Raw genomic sequence first — 18876 nt, 5'->3', positions numbered from 1 at the left:
TGTAGGGATCAAAAATATATTTACAAGAACAACAATCAAGTTTTATCTCATTAAGTAAGATCGACTACATAAATCAAATTACAACATAGCGTTCTATATTCCTAAAAAAAAAAAACATAGCGTTCTATAATAAATCAGAAATATACTTAACCTCTTTTATTTATATATAGACATAAAATACTTAATATTACCAGTTTATGAACGTAAATCCCAGGAGTTTACCTAGACTCTCAAATTTGACAACTTTCTTTCAACACTCTCAATATAAACTAAAGTGTTCTTCAATAAAAATAAAATAAACTAAAGAAAAAGAAACACTTTTTTTTTGGAATCTAACTGTCACCAGGCACAACATCTTTCCTTCTTTAGTTTAGGAAAAGGTCGTGTTGTAAATTTATTATGATTAAATGTAAAATGTAACTGGCACCAAAACTTAGTTTAGAAATTTAATTAGTGGATGGAAAAGGTGAGAGTTGATGTGACATGAAGAGCTTATAGTATAGGAAAGTTTCCAAGAAAATCGTCCTTGATCAAACTTGATGTGGAATGGTAGTTCAGCAGGGTCCCCAAACCAACACAAATGGAGTATAATGATTTGACCAAATGAAACCTCACCATAAAGAATGAAAAAGAAAGTAAAATGTCATAGGTTGATTTGTCCAATGTCACATTGTTCAACTCTCCTGAGTGAAAGGTGCATACTTTAAATAGGTTATACCATAGCCTTTTATTTAATACTATTAATATGTAATTGAGTAAAATTTTTTTTTATGTAATATGCAATTTAACCGCACAGATGTCTGTGAAGTGTGCTGTAAAAACTTGACTTTGTAATATCAAGAGACAAAGTTCACCTTCAATTCGGAGTTTCCAAAAAAAAAAAAAAACTATAAACTTCAATTATATATTTATATATAATATAACAAATATGCCCTGTAACTGATTCTACATTGGTGATCTATATCATATCATAAAGAACATTCATATAGTTCACATGCTTATGGAAAGCAGAGATTAAATGGAACAAAAATTGTCTGAGCAAGTATCAATATTAGGGAGAAATATAAACCACCAACACCATTGTAAAAAAAAAAACTATTTATTAGATGTTCATCTAACCTAATTAAACTCTTTAATTTAAGTGGAAAAAAGAAAACTAAGATATACAAGATCAACATTTGCAGCTTCGCGAATACTCCTAAAAAATGATTGGTGTTAATTATACTACACAAGAATAAAGATTTCTTTGACTCCTGATATATTCTCATCATTCTGAGTCCTTTGACGAATTTGGATTGTATATGGTAATCACCTGCCGTGTTTCTTCTTTCTCCTCGGTGCACCAATGCTGCCGGGATCTACCAATGGACCAGACCAAGTATGGATATCTGCTTTGGGTAGTGACAAGTTTGTGGAACTGAATGGAACATCAGAAGGATCGAAAACTGGATCCATGTGTTGTGAAGAACCCAAAGGATAGCCTAGATCTCCGTCTTGGTGGGGAGGAGGAAATTTCTCACTCTTGCTCTTAGCATTTGCGTGCGTGATCAATCGCCGTCTCTGTAGTAAGAGTTAAATGTCAACGCGATTTCTATAACATATAAGCCAAGATAACAAAATTATCTACAACAGTACTAAATTAGCTTCATATATTAGGTTTTTGCAGTGATAGTAATTACTTCAACCAAATTTATCAAATCTAAAGCAGCATTCCAGAAGATGGTATCAACACAGTTCAATGTTGTAACCTATCCATCAATGCTATCTTGACCAGCAGTCATTATGATGTAATTTAGATGTTATCTTGATTAATTTAAGATTAAATTTAACTTTTTAAATCATCAAGTAAAACTTTTTGGCAACATAGATAGATAAAAATGAAGTTTGGTCAGACATGAAAAAATGACTAATTTGACATAAAAAAGACCGGTTTGAAACTTTAAATTAAGTTAAAAGACTCGTGCAATTTTGCCTAAATTTATTCCTTGCTAGCATTAATCAGTAAGCAGTAAAAAAAATACTTGCTAGAGAGAATTAGGAGCTTTATCAGACATACATCAATATTTGCTTGCAGTTCAGCATTGGCATCTGGAACGGGAAGTCCCCTCCTTACTCGCTCACGTGGACGTGATTTCTTGACACCATCGGCATTTGATCTACCAGCCGCTCTCAATCTACAGTCATGACATAATTTAAATTAAACAAGCATGTTCAAGTATATACATGTGAAGCAATTACCCCGATTGAATACAGGACAGGGAGAAAGAGAAGTGAATGAGCAAGTGCAACATTTGTAAAATAAAATTGAAAATGGATAGAAAGACACAATAGAAGAACAAAGTAAAGCATTACATGGTCAAATCATAACCAACATGCAAGTGTTTTGGTGAATATCTATTATGATAATTTAAGCTAAAAGTAATTTAAGCGACCTTCTAGCTTCTTCATCCCGTAGCTTTGCATCCATCTCCTTGCTGGGAGGATATTTAGGAAGGCTAGAGGGATCACATGCATATGGTTTAGTAGTAAAGAACTGCAAAAGAGAAGCAAATAACATCAAACTAGGATCTTTATATGCAATGACTGAAACACTGTACAGATTGTAAGCACGATTCAGTATATCTCAAGGTTAAACCTATATATAATTGCAAGCACATAGCTATGTACGTCAGTCACTCTTTTGAGAAACAAGCAAAGAAAAAAAATGCCCTATTTCGTACTTAGAGGAAAATACCAATAAAAATTGGATGTATTGAAGTTTAGAGTTCACCAATAAATAATCTTCATTGTGGAAAGTAAGAAAACTGAAAGTACATACTTAGTAGTTATGACAAAAACATTTACCACCAGCAGCAAGGAAAGTAAGGAAAGCTATTCATGGCGGAAAAGAATTTACAAAAGCATGATCAATGTGGAAAGTAAGGAAAGCCATTAAATCGAACTTATATAAGAAGGCCCCTCATAATATTATGAAATTGTTATTATTCATAGTTATTAAATAGAGAATAGAGCTATAAATTAGGGTGTATTAACTATTCTCTTTAAGACTTGGACATGATAAACGCATCCAATTATAGAGTTTAGCATTTTCCTGTACAAAAGAGAGAAAAGCACAAGATATTACGCAACCTCACAACATTAATTTAGTCGATTCAATTATTATCTTACTTCACTATGCAATGCAGCAGTGGCAGTCAGACGTTCATCTGGATCGATTGCGAGAAGGGTCTCAATCAATGGCAGGGATGATGGCGGAAAATTCTTAAATGTCTCCGCTATGCATCGCTTGTATGATTGTTGGGGCTTAAAAATGGTAGCATGTGGCAACTTTGACTTTTTCCAGTAGTCTTCAGAAGGAGAACCACATAACTTAAATATCTTATGCAGCTGCTCCACCTACAAACCATGAAGGATACTATATCACCAAAGTAGGAATAACAAATCTCAAATAAATTACAAGTAAATAGGCCACTGGCAACAAATATTTCAGCATAGGCTAATAAACCGAATACATATTATGCTCCAAAAAGGTGCAACTATATAACTCAGTTTGTCAATCGCGGATCACAGAAAATAGCGGTTTGTACAAATTCTACTACGCTACAGTGCTATAGCGCCGTTATAGCCGCTATTTTACAACATTTTATACTAAATAGCATATGGAAGAATACTAGTAATTGCGATTTGTTCAAATTCTGCTAGACAGTAGTGCTAAAGCAGCTATTTGACAACAGTGATATAACTTATAGACTGTATCCAATCATAGAGATTACCTCTGTTCGACCAGGCATGATGGGTTTTCCAGCCAACAATTCTGCAAGAATGCAGCCAGCACTCCAGAGGTCCACGCCTACACCATATTCAGTGGCTCCGAGAAGAAGTTCTGGAGGTCGATACCATAAAGTCACCACTCTACTGGTCATAGGGTGCTTGTGATTAGGATCAAAGAAGGAAGCTAATCCAAAATCGGCAATCTTAAGAACTCCATCATTGTCGATAAGAAGGTTTGAACCCTTTATATCACGATGCAGCACATGACGGTTGTGACAGTGTTCCAGCCCAGAAAATAGCTGATGCATGTAACATTTTACCTAAAATTACAAAGGTCGACGTCAAAAAACTACCCAAAAAAGATTAAATTATTCCTGAATCATCATATATCAACAAGAACATGTACTTCGTAAGGTAAACAAACACCTGAGGCTCTGTGAACTTGATTGCAGGGTTTGTAGCAAGTCCAGCTAGATCATGCGCCATGTATTCAAACACAAGATATAAACTGCATGACATTCTAGATGTCACTAAGCCTTCCAGTTTGACAACATTGGGATGATCCAAACGACGCAGAATCAGAATCTCTCTGGCCATGAACTTCACACTCTCAGGCTCTAAATTGTCGAAACGGACCTTCTTTAAGGCTACAACCTTCCCTGTTAAAGTATCCCTAGCTTTGTAAACATTGCTGTATGTACCCTGCCCAATCTGATACAAAAATAGTAAAGACACCCATCAAAATTCAAACTTTTTCAAGTAAACAGAAGAAGAAAAAACCTTTGAAGACACTAATATGCGGATTGATTTTCAATTTAAAAGTTCCAAACAAAAAACAAAATGTCCAGAATCCACATTACTATTTTTAGGGTGTTACCATTGCTTGCATTCAGAAACCAAACAACACAAACAATAAACAAGCCCTCCTTTTGAGCCAATTCCTGACATTATCTTAAATCTTAAAACTCCAAATAGCAATGTACTACATGTTAGGACTGATGATGAGCTTGGCAGAATCAAGGTGCCGTTGTGATTCTGCCAAATTCACCGTTAAACCAAACATACAAATAGTAAGTTAGTAACACTGAATACTCTTTAAAGGAACTGAGCAATTAACAAAACAAAACAAACTCACTTTCTCAAAACTCAATACACCAAATAAAAAAAATCTAAACACAATCTCAAATCTTAAATTGGAAACAAAAGCAATTATCCACTTGAGTCAGAGATTTCTTTTACCTTATCAAGCTTCTCAAAAGTATCAGCTCTCCTAGGAACCAATCCATTAATAGCTTCACCAGCAACCTTAGAAAGCCAAGAAGGCCAACCAGCTGCAACCTGTTCACCATGAACATTATTAGGTGGATTACTCAACCTCGGATTTGCCTTCGAAGATCTTCTCCTTCTCTCCCCACTAGGCCTTACTCTCTTCTCCTCTCCACCCTCTTTCACATTCTCAACCTCTCTACCACTACCACCACCACCACCATCTACATCTACTTTCTCTTCTCTCACTTCCTCTCTCCTCTCTTCCACTGATGACTGTTTACCAAACACACAACCCATCTCTCAAAATCTCTCATTTACACTTCCACCACCTTCATCAAGTTCAAAAAACACATTTTGCTTCAGTTTCTCACCATCCATAACAATTCAAAGAAATGCTAGTTGAGAAAAACCCTAATGAGAAATCTAGTAAATTAGGTGGAATAAGCAAATGCTAGTTGAAAAGATTATAACTTTGGCAGACAAAAGTGAGAAGCAATGATTTAAGAGACACCCCACAAATTGTGGTGTAGTCAAAGAAAACAAGACTAGTGTTTTTTCTTTGTTTCTTTTTTGTCCTTTAAGGTGGGTCTTTTATGTATGTGTATATTTTTTTTTTCTTCTCTTTATTGATTTAGCCAGGAATAAGGATTTGTATTGTGTGTGGAAGAGGATCAAAGTTGAAAAAACAGTTAAGGTTGTAGTTACTAGCAGATTCAAAAGGATGAGTGAAAAGAAAAGAAAAGAATGTTTTGGTTTGGAGAGAGAAGAAAATGTGGGGATGAATGCAATGCAATGGAATGGAATATGGATCTCCTTTCCTTTTTACTGTTTTTCAACTTCTAATCTTCTTTAATTAATCTCTCTATTAATTTTGATTAGCACACCACACCAAGCAAACAACAAAGGTAATGGATGGTTCGGTTCCGTTCAATAAATAAAAATGGATTCTTATTTGTATCGGAAAATGTTACCAAGTGTTTTTAGAACACTCTTTAAGAATATAAGTAATAAATATGTATGAAAATACATGTAATCAATGTTTTGAAAATCGAAATATTTAACTTCTTTAAAAAAATAATTGTTTATTTTAAAATGTTGTGTTATGAGGACACTTGTTTTATTTTGTCTAAAACTCAATAAAACATAATGGATGACAAAACACTAGTATTTTAAGATATTTAACATTTCTACATTCACATATATGATTTTAAACCTAGAACTAGAATTCTAGTTAAATTAAAAATAATTCTTACCATCTTATTTAAATGTTATATTTTTATTTTTTACGAAATGGATATTGTTGCATGGAATATTTAGGAGTATATCCTCTCAAAAAAGTTGAGAGTATATATGTACTGTTTGTATGTGCAAAAATATTATACATACAGCCAAGAACATTTTATTATAATAGATTTGTAAAAGAAATATTTTTAATTATAACTGAGTAAACAAAAAATAGTGAAAACAAAAGAACATTTCATTATGCAGATATTTTAGAAACTAATAATAATGAAGTGACATAATGATAGTTCACAAAAAAAATGATATAATGATAAGACAAAAAAGTTATTTAAAAAAACATTGTATTTCAACAATATCTAAAAATACATCACTTGTAACGATTGATATAATTAAAAGAGAGGGAAAAAAATGTAAAAACAACATATCCTAAATTCCTAATACGTATTGAACATCAAATCTTGATGATCACATACCATTTTTTTTCTTTTTTGATAGAATCACGTTACATTTTTAAAAAACAGTGACATAATAATAAGATATTAAAAATACACGTGAAAACCTTTTTATACTATTGGTACTACTTAGAGGTGGACTAGAAATGGATGTAGGTGGCTAATTTGAGATGGAACGATGCTCTTTACCATTTCCCTTTAAAATATCATCTTGCAAAACCTATTTATCAAGATATGAGTATTAGAAGTGTGGGGTTTAGATTATCAATCATGGATGAAACACTGACTTTTGAAGGTTTTAATCATAGGTGCAACATTGATGAAAAATTATTCAATGAGTATGTTTTTCTTTTTTTTTGCATTGAGATGTATTGATGAATTTTCACAAGGTGATTTCGTGAAGGCTGTAATGTCTCTTCATACAAATGGCGTTTAAAGAGGCTAACAAATGTTTAGTGAGTTGGACATGGTTAAAGTCGCCATATAATTATAATACAAGATAGTCGTAGGTGACATTTACAGAGATAAATTCATAAAACAAAATTTGGTACATAGCATTTTAAAAGATTATAAATATCACATTAAATTATTTGCAAACTATATTAATAATCTATAGTAGATAATTCTAACATTTGAATATTTATAAAAAATAAAAAATTGCAAAGTTATACCCAATACTCCCCCATATGATATGTTGAACTGCTTGTATATAATATGAGACCATTCAGTACGTTGTCTGTGCTAAGAGTTTCTAGTTAAACTATCATTGTAACACAAAAATCAGAGTCATGTACTAGGAAGGTGTTTATGCTAATCATTGTTTTCCCTTTGCTTGAATGTGGTACGAAGATAACTTACTAAAGGCCTGTTTGGTTTGGCTTCTGAGAAGCAATTCTAGCCCAAAATCAATTCTCTACAGTGGCAAAAGCAATTCTAGCCAAAAACAACGTGTTTGGTTCAGCTTTTCAGAATTGCTTTTGTCCTCCAAAAACAATTCTCCATGAAGCTACAAATCCTAGCTTCTAGCTTTTCTAGAATCAATTCTCCTTGAACAACGTGTATAGGTTTGTATATTTTATTATTACAACACGTTATTTTACTCTATTGCCCTTTATCAATTCTCATTCTTTATCAATTCTCCTTTAGCTATGTCTATTTTAGTAATTATACATTCAAAAGCAATTCTACATAATTGCATCCAAACATAAATCATTTTGTTTAATCAATTCTACATAATTGTATTCAAACATAAATCAATTCTCCCAGAATCAATTCTGTCAGAATCAATTCTATCAGAATCAATTCTCTCAGAATCAATTATATTCAAAGCTGAACCAAACGGGCACTAAGTTGGTGGGGGAAACCAACATTGGATCCCATATACACCAAACCAGTTAATATGTAGTACTTTATTATATTTTTGGAACAGGTTTTAATGGTTTTAAGTTATAAACTATACCTCTAAAAAAAAAGTTATAAACTATAAGTTAGAACATTGCTTTCACGACTAAAATGATATTGTTAGTTGGTCAAGATTTATGATTAAAATAAGGGGAAAATAAAGCATGTGCTCAACAGAAAACTTCAATAGAAATGATATTTAGGGAATGGCTAGGGTGGACAATCTTAAATATGGTTATAGCCGTCAATTTATACAAGTTCAAAATTTGATCCCGACTTAGATGTTTGAAATCCAAAAAACTCTTGAGGATTCTTTTAGGCACTCGAAAAAAACCCAACAACAATTAATTATTGTTTAGAGTCGAACAACAATTAATCATTGTTCGATCACTTTTTAAATCGATTAAATGACTTTATAAATCAATTTAACCGAATTTAAAAATGTATGAACTACAATTAACTACCATTCGACGTGTTTTAGGTTTATGTGAGCAATTGCTAATACTTAAAAAGCAATATTCAAAACTTTATAACTAAAACTAAAGAGGCTTATTCCCCAAGATAAAAAAATAAAAAATAAAAACTCTTAGGGTCCGTTTGGTGCACATGATAGGAAGATAGGATATGATAAAATTATCATATCCTACTTAAATCTGTTGTTTGATGCACCAATAGAAAAGGATAAAATAATCCCATTGCTTATCCTATCCTATTCATCCTTCGTTATTTTAATCCTATGTTTTACTTGGGTTAGAAATAGGATAGCAAACAAAACACGCCAGTATAATCGTGTATCAATATTAATCTTGTCAATATTAATCGTGTATCAAAACATGAAAGGATAAAATAATATTATCATGTTTCTTATCATGTGTGTATCAAACATGTGATAGGATAGATATTATCATGTCACTATCATATCCTATTCGTATCCACTTCTTTATCCTATCATGTCTATATCATATCATGTACACCAAACGAACTCTTAACATCCGAGGGCTGAATCGGTCCACATGCTCTAACTTTCATTTTTCTAAAAAAGTTTTAATTTTCTTAAAAATCGTATATATTATTTATTTTTTTTAGAAAGTAACTTCAAAGTTTTATGGGCTGGCAAAAAAGGGGGCCACAAAGCCCTTTTTCTCATGCCTACAAGAAGAAAAAATGGGGGTTGCAGTTAAGAAACCTCTCTTAACATAGGATTTGGATTCTCTCCATTAAAAATAATCTCAAGTTTTTTCAAGTGAAATCTTAACCATCAAACATGAGAGAGAAATTCAGAGTTAAATCATAAAAAAAAAGTGGTTGTTGAATTTCAATGATGGAGATTGAAAATGGAGAAAACTCGAGAGAATTTTCAATGGAGAGAATCCAAATCCCTTAACGTAACATAGGGTCACAATTAAAGAGTTTAGTAGGCATAAAAATTTAAGGCTTAATTGACAATTTTGGATTCCACTTGTATGACGTTGTGGCGGGAATATCACATGACATTGCCCAACAACAATGTGACACATGACTTCTCATTTTAAAATAAATATAAAACAAAAAAGCCTTGTGAAAAAGAGAGAGAGAGAAGAAAACAAAAAAAAACGTGGTTGAAAGCGACAATTACTTTCGTTTCAAATCATCCAAACACAAGATAACCATAAGAGATGCATTGCCGACAGCTGATTTTTTGCTGATCCTCCTAAATGCCCAAATTGATGTTAGCAATCTGAGATGTGATCTGGATTCACCGTAACATAACCATCCATTGCAAGACCAAAGACCAAATTGAACAAAAAAGTTACATTGCAGAAAATGATGATTGATGTTTGCATTAGATCCCCAACCACCCGCAAAGAGCTGTTGATTATTTTGAAGAAGACCCTGCCGCAAAAGATTATCAGAAGTAGGAATGTGGTTCTGAAAAAGACGCCAAGCAAAAATGTTGATTTTTAAAGGACATTCTTGTGTCAGGTAATGTCTAAAGACTCTTGAGTTGTTACATTTTCCAAAGTTCTCAAGTAGTGATACACTAAACGCTTCTTAAACAAAAAAGTGATATGCTAAATGCTGAGATGGATAAAGTTGTCAAAATGACCATTACCCTTATGAGTTTTCTTGTCTTTTATTATACCCTCTTTCGCTTATCTTCTATAAAAGATATAGTATATGTACAAACTTTCTCTTTCACTTTTCTCCTATTAGACACTCTTTTGACTAATCCTTCGATAAGGATAGCTAATAAGTATAACTGATTAATAGTAAAAGATCATTATCAGAAATGCTCTAACAACTAGTGACCTTTTCCATTGGCTTGCCAAGAAGGCCCCTCCTCGTATGACCTTAGTCATGTTTTGATAGTTAATCCTTACGCGTTGTTGGCCCTCGAGACTGATTTGCTCTTTGCTTTTCTTTTGTGGTGTAAAAACTAAAAAAAAAACTACACTCAACTATTTGGTAAAAGAAGCTACACAAGTGTGCGACCAAAATTGTGTGATGATTTTAAAATAGCACATGATTATTACAGTTAGAGATATTGGATCCTATCAATTGTAAAATATTGAAATAACTATAGGGATGATCTAATTATTAAAGGTAAAATATATCTTAGAGTCTTTTAAATTTAACGTTTGTATCAGATTAATTCTTTCATTTTCTTAATTTCAAATTGGTCCTTTATAACAGTAAAAGTGAACAAGTCAGTCCTTTAATTTTTTCTTTGTAACACATTGGTCCCTCTTTTCAACAAACTTTGTTGAAAAGTGTTTACATGATCATTTAATATCAAGGTGGAAGGTTCCAAAAGTGTTTATGACACCAAACATGAATACTTATTTATATTTTATTCTCATTGTTTCTTAATTCAATCATAATTTTATAGATAAATATTTCACCAACGACATTAAAAATCAAATAATCGATAATTTTTTTTCAAACCAAGATTAAATAATATACATATGAACTATGATTAATTTAGACATATCAACTTAACAATAAACGTCCATATAGACCCTTTGTAACGAGTTTGATGAAAGATTGTAAAAAAAAAACAACGAGTTTGATGAAAAAAGAGTAATTGTGCATATGATTTATGACTTAAAGGATTAGATAGTCACTTTTACTATTATAAAAGACTAATTTGTTTGTCCTCGTGAGCTTAGCTCAGTTAGTAAGGACAATGCATAATATATGCAAGATCCACAAAAAAAGACTAATTTGTTTACGTGATTTTAACTCAATTGGTAGACACATTTTGTCTGTTACTAGAATACATTGAATTCAATGATTTATAAAAATTATAAATAAGGCCCAATAGATTTTAACATGAGATCATCCATCGATCAAATTTTTCATACATTTTTGGTAATAGTCATTTTGGTCCTTGAATGCGTAGCAAGTAGTCATAATAGTCCTTCAATGTATCAAAATTCCAAAATAGTCTCTGATTGTCTACTTTGTTAGTCAAAATAGTCCCTAAAGCTTAAATAATCCCTTAATACTCACAATAACTCTTTTGATATAGGGAGTAAAATGACAATAAGTAAGTACATATAAGGACTAATATGACAATAAGTAAGTTTATTGAAGGACTAATATGACAATATTAACGAAATATTTTAATATTAAGGACTATTTTGACTAACAAAGTGCATAATCAGGGACTATTTTGCAATTTCTATATATTGAGGGACTATTGTGACTACTCGTCACTCATTCAGGGACCAAAGTGACTATTTCCCATTTTTTCTTTTCTATCGTTCTAATTTTATCGGATGTTCTGGAGCGACTCTTACTTTTTTCTTTTGTTTTCACAATTGACTTCCATAAAATGTGGTTTTAAACATTTACTCATACTCTTTCAAAAAAAACATTTACTCATACGTCAGCTTAACTCGATTGATAGAAATAATGTATCAAAATCGAAATTCAAATCCGATAAAAAAAAAACATTCACTCCTTTCACGTCAGGAAGAAGATTCATCTAGTTTTCTTGGGAAACATCAAAAGACCCAAAAATAATAATAATAATCAATTCATTTGTTTGTTATTGATGGCATTAGGAGGAATTATCCATTTCAACACTCTCTTCATGCACCAACCACTAACACATTTACACCGTTTCAACCCCCATTTCTTCTCAACTCCACCACCCAATTCCCCAATTTCTCTAAAGCCATCACCTTTATCTTCATCTTTCTCTTCCATGGCTACCCATTTGAATTTCAATATCTCACAATTGCCTTCTTCTCCTTCTCTTTCAATTGGACAACATGACCTTCTCATCGTTGGTCCTGGTGTTCTTGGTCGTTTGGTCGCTCATCAATGGCGGCAGGTACTACATAACTCGCAAAAGATTAGTCTTTACTGTTGCATGCAAAGATATAATATTAATTTAAATAATTAAATAAATAATTAAAGTTGTTGACACTTATTTTGAGGCATTTTTTAATATTTTCTAATATATTCATAGGATAGGAGAGTATCTCTGATGTTGATGTTCTAATATTTTAATTTTCCTGAAATCATGGAATTGGAATGTTGGGTTAGTTTCTTGACATTTTTTTAATCAATGTGTTTATATTATATTGAGTAATTGACATGTGTTTCTATTGAATCAGGAACATGAGGGGAGTCAAGTTTTTGGACAGACAATTACTACTGATCATCATGAAGAGTTGGTTCAATTGGGTATTAGTCCTGCTTTGAATTGGACCAAATCTGACCATAAGTTTCCCTATGTCATTGTATGTGCTCCTCCTTATCAATCATTGGATTACCTTGGTGATCTTAGGTGAGCAATCTTGGTGTTAGTTAGTTAATCCTTTAATTTGTAGTTGGTAGGAATTGTATTATACAGTGTCAATTGCTGATTGTAGGAAATAGTTGTTTGTTTACAATTACATTCTATTATGTTGTAGCTGCTATAGCCGCTATTTGACAACCCTTTATACTTAATTGATCATCAATGCGTTTGTTACGCTATAGCCACTATTTGACAACAATGCCACAATGGTATAATGCTGCGTTTGTGAGTTGGGTTTTGGATGGGAAGATTTTCGAGGGCCAAGTCTGTATTTTAATATATATTTGATATTTTTGAAAAATTCAAAGAACAACATGCTCCATGAGAATATAATATCATGTTGTTGTTTTAATTTTTTCCTAAAATATCAAATATTTATCAAAATATAGACTTAGCTCTCTAAAACCCTCAAAAAACCAACTCATGTACACACCCGTAATGTCTTCCTAGATTTAGTTTTTACAGGGGTGTTGGTGCAGCTGTTGTAAGGGTCTATTTTGTCATCTTGACTACGAATCACCATTGTATTAGTCAATCATAAGTTTCATTATATAGATGATTTTTTAATAAGTATACATATATGTATCTTAGACGCGGACCTTTCTTTTGTGACTTATGTGAATCTTCTACTCTGCATTGTCAAATCTTTTTTCATATGTATTATTGGTAAACATATCATCATGCAAACATTTATGTAGAAAGCATGCTTGCTCAAAATTCTCTTGGGTTCTGTTAAAATCTCATTCTTTGATGATAATATTTGGCAGTTCATTTTAGCGTATCTGTATGGGGTAATGATTCCTCCAATCTTAAGGTTTTACATGATCTTGTAATGTGAAAATTTTGTGTGTATATGTTGTCGATGTAAAATTTAACTATGAATTTTACAATTTCAAATTTACCGTTCTGTTAGATTACCCTCCTGAATTCTCATATCACGGTTATTTATCTCTAAACCTTGCAGTAATACAGCATTTAGGATTTTGCTTAGGATATTATTTTATTCTAGTTGTATTTTTATTCTAAACTTCTGTGTTTGGAGTGTCAACCATTCAGGCAGGCTGCAGAATGCTGGAATGGAGAAGGTTCTTTTCTGTATACATCAAGTTCTGCTCCTTATGATTGTAACGATAATGGTTTATGCGATGAGGTAGCTGCTCTCTCTCAAGTCTCCCTCTCTTTCTTCAAATATTTGTTTAAATTTGTTTCAATTGGTTAATTTGTGGCATTAGGAGTCAGTTGTTTTCCTCATCATATTCAGTTTTATCACAATGTAGGAGTATGACTCTGTCAATTTGTCTCGTTCATGAAACTAGATTTACTTACTTCTATTCAGGATACTCCAGTCGTGCCAATTGGGAGGAGCCCGAGAACTGATGTCCTTCTAAAAGCAGAAAATATTGTGCTCGAGTTTGGTGGTTCGGTTGTTAGACTGTCTGGACTTTATATATCCTTTTCAAAACCACAATTTGCCAGGATTTCAAAGTTCCATTAATCTTGTGGTTGGTTATTTCTGTTATGTTTATAGTGGATGTCAACCTTGACTTTTAATACAAAGAAGGTAAAGGTGCACACACTTACTATTTAGAGAAGGGGATCGTTGAATCTAGACCTGATCACGTACTGAATCTCATACATTATGAGGTTAGAACTTGATTGCCCTGATGTCTGATGGTGTGATAATTTCTTTACAAAATAATATTTTCTTATCTACTTATGGTCTTTTAGTATTTATTAATATTTAAAGTTGAACATTTCGTCTAATGTGGCTTTTCTAAACCAGGATGCAGCTTCCCTCTCCGTTGCAATTTTGAAGAAACAATTTCGTGGACGAATTTTCTTGGGTTGTGATAATCATCCTTTGTCCAGGTTAGGTGATTTCCCATAAGTTTTTAAGTTTTAATTTATGATGGAGACCATAATTGGTTCTTCCCTTTTGAAATTTATTCCTTACTCTAGCTATCACCATACGTACATACGCCGAGTGAAGATCAACTTACTTGAAGAGTTGGCCTTCACGGCGTGACGGGAGACCATATGAATTTTGTCCATGTCAAATACGATATTTTAACAAAAATACAGATGTTTGGTTATAAGTGTCAGGTAAAATTAATTTTGACTCTAAACATCGGTATAACGAGAAGTGATAAAGAGTAGCTTTTGTGATAGGTTGAAAACTTTACACTAATTTTACGTCAAACTTGCTTTCAAAGTAATAACTTCACTTCAAAGTTCAAACTCAGTTACCAAAGTCAGCTTTACACGACCAATTCCTTTCAAAATCATGTCTTGCTCACCCAAACACACACTCAAATATCTCACTCTTTTTATCACTTTTTGACAAATATATGAATTTAACAAATCCAACTGTTGAATCATGTGATGATCATGCAGGCAAATTTGTTTGGTTAAATTGGATATTTATTAGTTTAGAGTGTGTTATGTTCAATATTTACTTATATTTTAAAAAGTGTCTATGTTTAAATAACGTTTGATTAAGTATCAATCATTTTCAATTTAACTGTTGGATTTATTGAATTTGTGCTATTCACAAAAGTAGTTAAATTGAGTAAAATAGAGAAGACTTACTAGTGAAGTAAGTTATCCTCACCTCTTGAGTTGTGTCTTTCTTTACCTTTCTATTTGCTTTTTTAAATAAAGAAAACTTATTTTGCCTTTGAACATTTTGGCAGGCAAGAATTGATGGATCTAGTCGACAAAAGTGGGAAGTTCAGTAAAAAGTTCGAGAAATTCACAGGTGCATACTCATTTGATTTGTAAATGTCAAATTTGAGAATGAAAACCAAACAACATTTAATGAAACATAATAACAACTTGTACTATGTTAACTTTTTTCTTTTCTTTTCTTGAGGTTGAATGTCACTCCTAATTGTGAAAGCATCATTCCTTTGTAATTTTTGTTCGCAGGAACTGATGATCCTCTTGGTAAGAGATTGAACAACTCAAAAACTCGCCAAGAAGTTGGGTGGGAGCCGAAGTACTCTAGCTTTGCTCATTTCCTTGAGACTCTATGACCAACTTTTGAGTGAGATCTTTGGGGTTGAAATCAAATCTAATCAATATTTTCACCATGAGACATTGTAAATAAAATATTATCATTCAGTAGTTACATAAGAGTGTTTTCTCAACCACTCTACATGAAGCAAAAGTTGAAATTTACTTTGAAGGTGAACAATGAACATTGTCAAGGTATAATACTACACAAGGACATGACATCGTGAATAATTTTGATTAAACATAATCATGAAATATTATTGCTTATTTCATGTCATTTATTTATGGTTATCATTTCTCTTTTGGCTGAATGATTAATCTTTGTTCCCGGATACATGGTATTGATAATTGGCAATCTAACCTTACAATCCTTTTCCCCCATTCTTCGGCTTTTGTTTGAAGCAAAAGCAGCTGAAAATTTTAAAAATATTCTTAATATTGCGTAAAAGACATGTGATGTGAGGCACCACTAGGAGTAATTATAAAATACTAATAATGAATTTGTAAAAAAGAAACACTATTGTTAAACCAAGGTAGACGTAGCACTTAGGTGACATTGGGGTGTCAATGTCACGTGACAGTGGCCAACCACAATGTCATAAGTGTGCAAAAGAATAAAAAATGACTTTCTTCACTCTCATTTACAAGGATTTTTTTGTCCTTTTGCACATTTGTGACATTGTGGTTGGCCAATGTCACATGACATTGGCACCCCAATGTCACCAAAGTGCTACCCCGTGTACCTAAGGTAGATGTATTTGGGACACATTGATCGGTGTGTCTCTTGTGACATGAACATAAGTTGCACAGTGCATTGGAATATGCAAGGGATTTAGACTGAATGGAGGAACAATGCATTGGAATATGCAAGAGTCTTACATCAAATGCTAGATTCTTCGCTTATTTATCTTAAAATGACATTTTAGTCGATAAACTGCTTAAAAAAAGAAATTGATGTAGACTTATTTTTTGCCCAAGTATGTAGACTAATTTGACAAAATAATTGAGATTTATTTAATTAGTTATATTTTTTTCATATAGACATTAAACATATGATAACGTGTTTATTAACAAAAAAAGGCTTTTGGTTCATAAGAAGGGTTAATTTTTAGTTCTTTGATGGTCTGTTTTTATTTTTTTTATAAACATTATTACCACTAGGCATTTTCTCACCTTCGCCAAAATACCCCGAAAGAAAGTATGCCACTGACAAACATAAAAACAGGAATTGCATGAAAGCCAATAACATAATTGAAAATGTATACAATGTAGAGGATTAAACAAGGCAGAGTTATTGTCTTCATCGTCTCGAGCAAGAATCAAACAAAAAATCTAGACATACATAATTATAAATATCCTAGCCTCCCCTCATCATTCAAATACAAGCTTACATCCCCTTAGACACAAAGATAGTTTCTGTAACATCTGGTATTTCCCGTTTAAATCTATGGAACAGGCACTGTGAATTGTCATGTTACTTAATACTTTTGAATTGTGCATAACATATTCTGCAAATTGAAGCTCGCACCTTTTGCCTCTATAATTCTTAAACAAGCAAGTTTTGAGTTGAGATGAAAGGCATTCTGGAACAATCTTTGGGTCCTCCCAATAGTCCTCATCATCATCATTCCCATTTTATATCTCCTGTAAACAATAAGTAAATTTCCACCCAAAACGCAAAACAAGAGTTAAGATAGGTAGAGGTAGAGTTAAACAAAATAAATAAATATCATGAAATCAATCAAAATATATGTGAAACCTCATGAATGATAAGATGTTGAAGCTTGGGACTGCGTTGAAGCATTTCTACCATCCACTTCCACTTCTCGGGCCAACTTTTACCCTTTAAGTTAGAGAATAGCTCCAGTTGAGTTAAGTTGTGAAAAACGGGGACATGGACACAGCGGCGCCATGTCTGCATGAATTACAAAGACAAGAAAACATTAGAAAGCAATCATCATATCATGATTTGCTTTGTAAAATCAAACAAACTCTTACTGACCATCTTTAGACTGAGACTGAGTGCCTTGGAAAGCAAGAAGAGAGGAATAGGTTCGTTATCACAAAGCTTGGCTGTCACCAAATTGGGCAAGCATTTGATCTTGTCTGTTTTTATTGGCTCAACTTTTTTCGTAGGAATGTTGAATATATTATTGAATCGCTGTCGCAATTCCTCAATAATAAATATATCATTCGCTAGCAATTCCTCTAGAATGAGAAACGAAAAGAGAAAGTTGATGATATGTGTACGAGTCATGAAACCAACAGTATCTAAGTGGAGAGTTTTGAGGCGTGAAATAGGATTGTTTATTTGAGGAATGTCGTGCCAGATTACTAGGTTAGTTAATTTGAGAACAGTAAGCGTCCTACAAGTGAATATCTTGGAAGCCAAGTTATTGTCTAATTTATGAAAATTCATACTAAGTTCTAGGGTTTCAGTTTGTCTTTGTATTGCGGTAATGATAAGTTGGTTGATATAGCTGGGTTGGTCGTATTTAAGACTAGACATGAAGTGGAATGATCGTATTGGCAGGTTGTTGTCGCGCGATTGCATAACTGAGTAAATAAGACAGCAAAGAGGGGCTGTGTCGAGGAAGGTGGGGGGTGTAGTCGATGAAATCGAGAGTGGAGACTGAGAGCCATAATGGTTTCCATCTCTTGGAAAGGATGCTTGTGGCGACAGTGTCTTTGGTTGGGAGAAAAGAGAGAATATGACAAATAATTGAGTCTGGAAGGGAGCTAACCCTGTCACACTCTTCTTTTGGAATTTTTGACTTTGACATCGCAGTTGATTGTAAAACAAGGAAAGCGAATTCTGATTTGAAACTTGTTAACTGCGAGGATGGATCACAATAACGGTGGTTGAGTAAGACTAATCCCTTTCTCTGCAAACCCTAATCCCCTTTTGAGAACTCAATGGCTAGAACAAACTGC

The 18876-nt window shown here is 32.8% G+C and overlaps 2 protein-coding genes and 1 pseudogene across 3 annotated transcripts; 1 reads left to right on the top strand and 2 right to left on the bottom strand.

Annotated features, from left to right (window-relative positions):
* Positions 1 to 1030: 1030 nt before the first annotated feature.
* Positions 1031 to 5834, bottom strand: LOC146944368 (putative serine/threonine-protein kinase At1g54610). The gene is made up of 7 exons (XM_085742756.1): positions 5011 to 5834; positions 4198 to 4482; positions 3774 to 4091; positions 3169 to 3396; positions 2433 to 2533; positions 2057 to 2174; positions 1031 to 1560 (listed from the first exon to the last, which is right to left on the bottom strand). Exons 1-7 carry the CDS (start codon positions 5335 to 5337, stop codon positions 1309 to 1311), a joined length of 1629 nt encoding a protein of 542 aa, XP_085598882.1. The 5' UTR covers positions 5338 to 5834; the 3' UTR covers positions 1031 to 1308.
* A 6320-nt stretch (positions 5835 to 12154) lies between these two features.
* On the top strand, positions 12155 to 16253 carry LOC146944367 (uncharacterized). Its single transcript, XM_085742757.1, has 8 exons — positions 12155 to 12456; positions 12743 to 12915; positions 13984 to 14077; positions 14264 to 14375; positions 14483 to 14571; positions 14711 to 14796; positions 15621 to 15685; positions 15856 to 16253. Exons 1-8 carry the CDS (start codon positions 12175 to 12177, stop codon positions 15960 to 15962), a joined length of 1008 nt encoding a protein of 335 aa, XP_085598883.1. The 5' UTR covers positions 12155 to 12174; the 3' UTR covers positions 15963 to 16253.
* Positions 16254 to 17160: 907 nt separating this feature from the next.
* On the bottom strand, positions 17161 to 18725 carry LOC146944366 (F-box/FBD/LRR-repeat protein At4g26340-like; annotated as a pseudogene). The gene is made up of 3 exons (XR_015028136.1): positions 17945 to 18725; positions 17702 to 17857; positions 17161 to 17586 (listed from the first exon to the last, which is right to left on the bottom strand). The product of XR_015028136.1 is annotated as an F-box/FBD/LRR-repeat protein At4g26340-like (transcript).
* Positions 18726 to 18876: the final 151 nt, after the last annotated feature.

The sequence above is a fragment of the Medicago sativa genome, chromosome 2 (assembly GCF_051527215.1).
Source record: "Medicago sativa cultivar Bolivia chromosome 2, Bolivia_mono, whole genome shotgun sequence".
NCBI classification, from domain to species: domain Eukaryota; kingdom Viridiplantae; phylum Streptophyta; class Magnoliopsida; order Fabales; family Fabaceae; genus Medicago; species Medicago sativa.
Note: the sequence above shows the minus strand (reverse complement) of the source record. Positions and strands in the feature narration are given on the sequence as shown.

What these genes read in the sequence shown, in the direction of transcription:
- LOC146944367 (XM_085742757.1), top strand. Translation starts at nt 12,175, where the DNA reads ATGGCATTAGGAGGAATTATCCATTTCAACACTCTCTTCATGCACCAA. An exon ending in ATAATGGTTTATGCGATGAG is followed by an intron (nt 14,078 to 14,263) that starts GTAGCTGCTCTC and finishes ACTTCTATTCAG; the next exon opens with GATACTCCAGTCGTGCCAAT. An exon ending in AAAGTTCGAGAAATTCACAG is followed by an intron (nt 15,686 to 15,855) that starts GTGCATACTCAT and finishes TTTTGTTCGCAG; the next exon opens with GAACTGATGATCCTCTTGGT.
- LOC146944368 (XM_085742756.1), bottom strand. Translation starts at nt 5,337, where the DNA reads ATGGGTTGTGTGTTTGGTAAACAGTCATCAGTGGAAGAGAGGAGAGAG. An exon ending in CTTTTGAGAAGCTTGATAAG is followed by an intron (nt 4,483 to 5,010) that starts GTAAAAGAAATC and finishes TTTTTGTATCAG; the next exon opens with ATTGGGCAGGGTACATACAG. An exon ending in TCATGCCTGGTCGAACAGAG is followed by an intron (nt 3,397 to 3,773) that starts GTAATCTCTATG and finishes CATGGTTTGTAG; the next exon opens with GTGGAGCAGCTGCATAAGAT.